Source organism: Nicotiana tomentosiformis, chromosome 1 (genome assembly GCF_000390325.3).
Source record: "Nicotiana tomentosiformis chromosome 1, ASM39032v3, whole genome shotgun sequence".
Classification (NCBI taxonomy): Eukaryota; Viridiplantae; Streptophyta; class Magnoliopsida; order Solanales; family Solanaceae; genus Nicotiana; species Nicotiana tomentosiformis.
Genome location: NC_090812.1, coordinates 55,121,515 through 55,127,514, shown reverse-complemented (window position 1 = coordinate 55,127,514; position 6,000 = coordinate 55,121,515). Strand labels below are relative to the sequence as shown.

The 6,000-nt window shown below is 37.4% G+C and overlaps 1 protein-coding gene across 1 annotated transcript; it reads right to left on the bottom strand.

Moving 5' to 3' along the window:
• Nucleotides 1-5,232, bottom strand: LOC104108733 (probable protein S-acyltransferase 14). Its single transcript, XM_009617840.4, has 7 exons — nucleotides 4,742-5,232; nucleotides 3,793-4,012; nucleotides 3,615-3,706; nucleotides 2,502-2,625; nucleotides 2,317-2,402; nucleotides 1,313-1,378; nucleotides 1-461 (listed from the first exon to the last, which is right to left on the bottom strand). The coding sequence occupies exons 1-7, from the start codon at nucleotides 4,955-4,957 to the stop codon at nucleotides 336-338; spliced, it is 930 nt and encodes a 309-aa protein (XP_009616135.1). The 5' UTR covers nucleotides 4,958-5,232; the 3' UTR covers nucleotides 1-335.
• Between the last annotated feature and the right edge of the window lie 768 nt (nucleotides 5,233-6,000).

Below are 6,000 nucleotides of genomic sequence, written 5' to 3'. Positions count from 1 at the left end.
AGAGATGAACAATCGAATTACATTAACACTTCACTGTGGAAGAGTCATCAAAGATCAATCCACAAGCAGTTGATCTTACAAAAACACCGGTCTATAAGCAGAACTTCTATCTTACATTTCCCTAACGGATACTCAAACGAAATGGACATATCATTACATCCTTTGGCTGCTCAGGCCTCTCCTACATCTTTGCACAGCACCAGTAGATGCACAGGCCACATTTCAAATAGTTACACCAAATTTCATCAGTTGAATGTGCATCAATTAGGTACTACTCTATAATCGTTACAAAAGTTTAAAAAAACAAACTCAACATGGTAATGTACTTGTGATTCCTAGAATACTTGGGATTCAAGTTCCGGCTTTGACGGGTATTCAAGACCATGAAGGGCGGGTATCCTTCTTAAATCTTCTTCTGAGTAAGCTGGGATGAACCAATACCGTTTGTCCAGGCCAAAAACCTGATGCATAAAATTACAGATTACAAGGGTGAAATGAGATGGATATAACATAGAACACAGATGAAGGTAACACCACAAACTCAATAAGGGGACTCTAGCCAAAGAAGACATCAAACTACCATACATGGACTCGAGCAGTCAGAAACACACAGGCTCACACCATATGTTGGAAAAGCTTGAGATTTGGTCCTTCCTAACAGTACTTGTTTTTGCTGTGTCCAACCCTTTCTTTTCAAGAAAAATATCATACCCTTGACATGCATTTGAATCATCCTAATGCATTCATTAAGTCCCACTAAGAAAACAAGGGGTCATCACAGAGTACAAATTCCTGAAAACTTCTTGCTCTGGCTTCCTTAATTACAGAGTTAAATTTACTAGGAACCAGGGTTCTTATTCACTCCAAGCTTTCCTATCTTAAAAGCAAATGCATACATCAATTCTATATGGGGGTTTTCGTAATTTGATTAAAACCCAGGTAATATGCATGTGGGTCTATCCACGTCCTAAGTTGGCGCTAACAGCTTCCTAGTCCTATATAAAGAAGTAATCCTCTGTTCCCTCTTTTCAGTAATACGTATACATAAAATACCAATATTCAATTGAAAGTGTTTGACCCAGTTTCAAACAGACTCCAAGAAACGGGAGAAAAATGGTTAGCTCCAGACACAACAGATTCCTTCTACAGGTTGAAACTACCCCCCTTGATCTTGTACCTTTTTACATGAGTTTTGACTATAATTTAGTTCAAATTGCTACATGAGATGCATCAATTTTCCCATTGCAACTGAGAGCAACCACCATTGAAAACAAAGAATTGACAATCTCAATCTCTTCCAAAGTTAACTAACCTGTTCAAAATTCCTCTTCCGACCAAGATCATAGCGCCATTTTGGAGTGGTCTTCTTCTCATATGCCTGAAGCAAGAAGGTGTATTAGTGTGGCAAAGAATACTAAAATCCCATTGGTAAAGTGGGCAAACGAACTGTGGAAACTACAAATTCGAATTCCTCAAAGTGACCTATTTCTCGAAAAAAAATTCATAGTAATTTATTGGATCCCAAGAGAAGCACAAGCAGTGGCCTCAAAGGAGCAGTTGGTTCTTAAGACCTAGAATTCAAATAAAAGAGTTTGAGTTGAAAGAAGCTGATCAGTAAAAGATGTAAATAAGCCATGGTCTCTTTGGGTAAACCCCACAGTTTAGCCCAGTAGTTACTGTAAAGAATAAAGATATCTTCCAGAATTTTTATACGGTGTTTGAAGGGTCAACGTCAGATTTTTAGAAGCCATCGGCAACAGAAGGATTCTATGAAAGGAGGCAACCTCTAGTAATAGAGGACCATAGTGATCAATAAGAAAACATGAGAATATTAAAAGATAACCGTGTATTTGCTCTGCTATTCTTGCCAAGTCTGGCTGAGGAAGTGTTACAGGGTCATTTTCTCCTGTGGGATCACCACTTAACCCCCCAGGTAAAATCTAGGTTCTTGGTAAATTTGAGTTTTGACAAGAAACCTCATGTGGGGAAAAGCAAAATGAATGAGAAATATCTCTCTACTTCATCTTTGTTTGTTTGCTTCTTTTCATGGGTGGAGGAAATATGAAGAGTGCGACTTTCATGATTCTGCACAAACGAAACAAGGTGGTCCAATCAAAACGAACCAAAATACACACGCTTAGATAATTTGTTGAAAATGATAAAAGTTCATAAACAAGCTTAGATAATTGATCTAGCAAGAGCACCTTCCTAAACCAAGACACAGAGAAACAATAAATTATAGCAATAGTTTTCCCCTTAAGATCAGAGAGCAGTTCGCCAGTTAAACGTTCAACCAAAGTAAGGAAGGTGTAATACCTCAATGGTTGTGGTATTACCAGCTACCAAGGATATGTGCATGATCAGAAATCCCAATACACTCAAAGCAAAAGCAAGGTTGAAAACTGCAATACACAAGAATCGTGGAAATTAATAGGAAATAACACACCTAGAAAAGAAACCACAGGAGGGGAAGTTTGGGAAGCAGGGTTTCTACACCTTACCAAAAGCAAGGAAAGTGGTAGCGAGAGTGCTTGGAGTCCCGGGTATCTCTCCATCACTGAAGAATGCAATAAACTGTGGCAGTAATGCTAGAGTCACAACAGTGGTTTCAAGGAACGTGTAGAACTGCATAAAGATAGGATGTAATTAGTTCGGGAAAAAAGGTTTAGTAAAGTATTTATTGTCAAGAAATGCAACATCATTGGTGAAAATGTATCTCCTCTGAATATTGAAAATACAAATGTAAGTTGACAGGCAAACCAGGTAGGAATACGATTGAAAATATTAACTCAATATCACATGCAAGTCAATTGATCAATCAATTAAGCCTCAATCACAAACTAGTACGGGCCGGCTGCATCATGATATCACTATTTTTATGCTGCCCAACAACCTCCACAAACCCCTCCTTTATCCGGTCTTGGTACCAACTAGTAAGCTCAGATTGGCGGAGTTGTACGCTAACATAGAACAAGAAACAAATTTTGGTGAAGAACAAGGCCACATATATTTCAAAATAAGTTCCTCACTGCGGTCACAGTATGTTCAAATAAGATAGTGCTAACGTCCAAATCTTAATGCAATTTTAAGTGGTTTTGCAGATCTTTCAAATGAAAATAGCCAGTTCTTTCAATACTTGTACGATTAGCTGCATAAACATACAGACACACAAGTCATAAGTTAAGATCCTAGGATGATTATGCTTAGGATCAAGAACTCACAGCTACTCATGATGCACTACGGAACAATGCACGAATATGAATTCAAGCCGGATCACGAATGACAACAAAATATAGCATACAGCTCTTTCCTAGTGTCTGCTTAACATAAGGAGTTGGTCTAAAACAAAACATTTGAAGCTTTGTGGTGTACCCAATGAAATTTGGAAGGTGCAATTAGTGTAACACCCAATACATTAAATTAAATAGAGAAAGGGCCTTAGCTATTAGAACAGAAAGCTAACAACCAAGGCTGACAGTAGTCAGTGCAGAAAAGCCGCCGAGAAATTTCAGCTTCGCTGGTACATATCAATATTTTTTAAGTTTCTGATAGTTAGAATCTTGCTAACAACTGTACATGAATACTTCTCAACGTTTAAGAATAATGAAACTTACCAGAAAAAGAAGGAAATACTTGTAGTTTAGTGCTCCAACACAATTGACAACCCACACGCAATGATGGTCCATCTTTAGCACACACCTTCCACCTAAGCACGGAAACATGCAAAACTCAATCTCGAATGAAAAAAAGTAGAAACAAAAATCATCACAAACGTGCATAACAAGAACTCACAAACAGAACAGTGATGGCATCGAGGTGGTTTCAACTGGTTGCACTTTTTACAAAACCGTATTCTTGGGTTTGCTGGATCAGCTGGTGAAGCCCCAAATTCCGATGCAGTTAATGGATCAGTGTCACCTCTTTCTTCATCGAGGACTGGATTCCAACTTTGAGGTACACTACCAGGATCCGTGAAAATGACAGAGAAGTAACTCCATAAAAGCATCACCAACTGCAATGATTAATCAACAACACATCCTTTAGCTACATACTACAAAGAATAGCTTACTGTGCATCCAGAGATTCATTTGGCTTTCGTATAAACATAAAACAAGAAGAATACAAAATCTCTAAGAGGAGAGTAAGATTTTTCATTATGGGAAATGAATTCTATTTTCCCCACACTAAACTATCTGCTCCATTTGGAATCTGTAAATCTCACACATAACCAGGAACGGATTTATAGCCCAATATATGGGGCACGTGAACCCATTGTCTCTCCGCCAAATTAGGTATTTTATGTACATATATTCTTCAATTGATCTAATATTATTTGCTGGCAGTTATACTCCAAAGAGGCTAAATAATACTTTCTTTAGTGGTGCACCCACTTAATACTTTCTTTTTTCTCCTTTCTTTAGTGGTGTACTGGTGTTCCCATATTATAAAAAATCTTAGATCCCCTCTGCACATAACCCTACACTATCATCAATTCCTAACCAAGCTAAAAACAGTCATATCAAATTCAAGTGTGCATGATGCATAAACATGTTCTTGTAATATTCTCAAACACCTAACTTTTACAAAGATACAAGAATAAAAATAAAATAACTAAAAACACCAAAAAAGAATATTTTTCACAATTACTTCACAAATCCCGCATATATCTAAATTCCTAGCAACCCATTGAAACAAATGATCAATAAAGGAACCCCAATACAAGAAAAGTCAAGAATTTTACCAAACAATGGAACAGGGCAAGTACGGAAAGAGCGATGAAGGCATCAAGAATTCCACCACCACTGACGAGGGACGGGCCATAGTTGGTCAAAACGACGGCGTAATACGTAACGCCCACAACGCCTAGGACCAACAGGATCATGATTGAGCCCAGCCCTCTTAGGGCCGTACAGAATCTGAATACGTTCCAAGCCATTACAGTTCCAGATCTATACATAATTTTAAATCCCTCAAGAAAAAAATTCAAAGAAAAAAAATAAGAACCACAGGGGTTTAGTTTTATTTTGTCCTTGAGAGTGTTTATTTGATTAATTTGTTTCAAAATTATTTTTTTGGGTTTATGGATTCCAAGCAGAAGTGGAATCCATGGTTAAGGAGGAGTGAAATGATGAGGAAGAAGGGAAACACAGAAGCGGAAAGGGTAAGATTGGAATTACAGCACCCATTGTATTGGGATGGTCAAGCTTGCCATGTTTCCAACTCCTGTTGAAAAATTGTGTACTAAGCCTAGAGTTTTATTAATTGTTTAATGTGAAAAAATAATATAATTAATTAATTAATTCGAAGGTTCTTTTTTCTTTGGTCATGGGTGATTGCAAAATCTAGATGGTCTTCTCATATTGGCTTTTATAATGTGCATAAGATTATTCTATTTATAGATATGGACGATTTGATTTGGTTCATTATCTTTCTATTTAACCTAGATTAAAAAACTTTACTTGAGCAGTAAATAAAAAACCAGTACGATTTGAAATTGTAATGCTGTGGTTCAATTTGTAACATTTGTCATTTGGTCACTAAATTGCTCTACTAAATAAGGGTGGCAAGTGGGCCGGTCCGGGACCGGGATCGCAGGCCAGGACCGATATTCGTAGGTCTGGTCCGGGCTTCTGGGCCGGTTCGACAATTGGGACCGCCGGGACCGGGACCGGACCGATCCCTGGCAGGCCAAACGGTTCCAACGGTCAAATTTCAAAAAAAAATAAAAATATGTTATTTAAAATCTAGCCGTTGGGGAAGTCACAAAATAGCCGTTGGCTATTTAAAAAATAGCCATTTAACCTCCCCAACTTTGTTTTAACCCCAAACTTTTTATAATTACACTTTTTCCTATTTTTAACTATAAATACTCCCTCATTCTTTTATTTTTCTTACAAAACCATCAATCTATTATAATCTTTCTCTAATTTTCTTCTATAATTGCTACTATTGCTTACTTTATTGTTACAATTTATGAAAAAATTGTGAAGTTGGTGAATT

What these genes read in the sequence shown, in the direction of transcription:
- LOC104108733 (XM_009617840.4), bottom strand. Translation starts at nt 4,957, where the DNA reads ATGTATAGATCTGGAACTGTAATGGCTTGGAACGTATTCAGATTCTGT. An exon ending in ATGCCATCACTGTTCTGTTT is followed by an intron (nt 3,707 to 3,792) that starts GTGAGTTCTTGT and finishes TTCCGTGCTTAG; the next exon opens with GTGGAAGGTGTGTGCTAAAG. An exon ending in TACCACTTTCCTTGCTTTTG is followed by an intron (nt 2,403 to 2,501) that starts GTAAGGTGTAGA and finishes TGTGTATTGCAG; the next exon opens with TTTTCAACCTTGCTTTTGCT.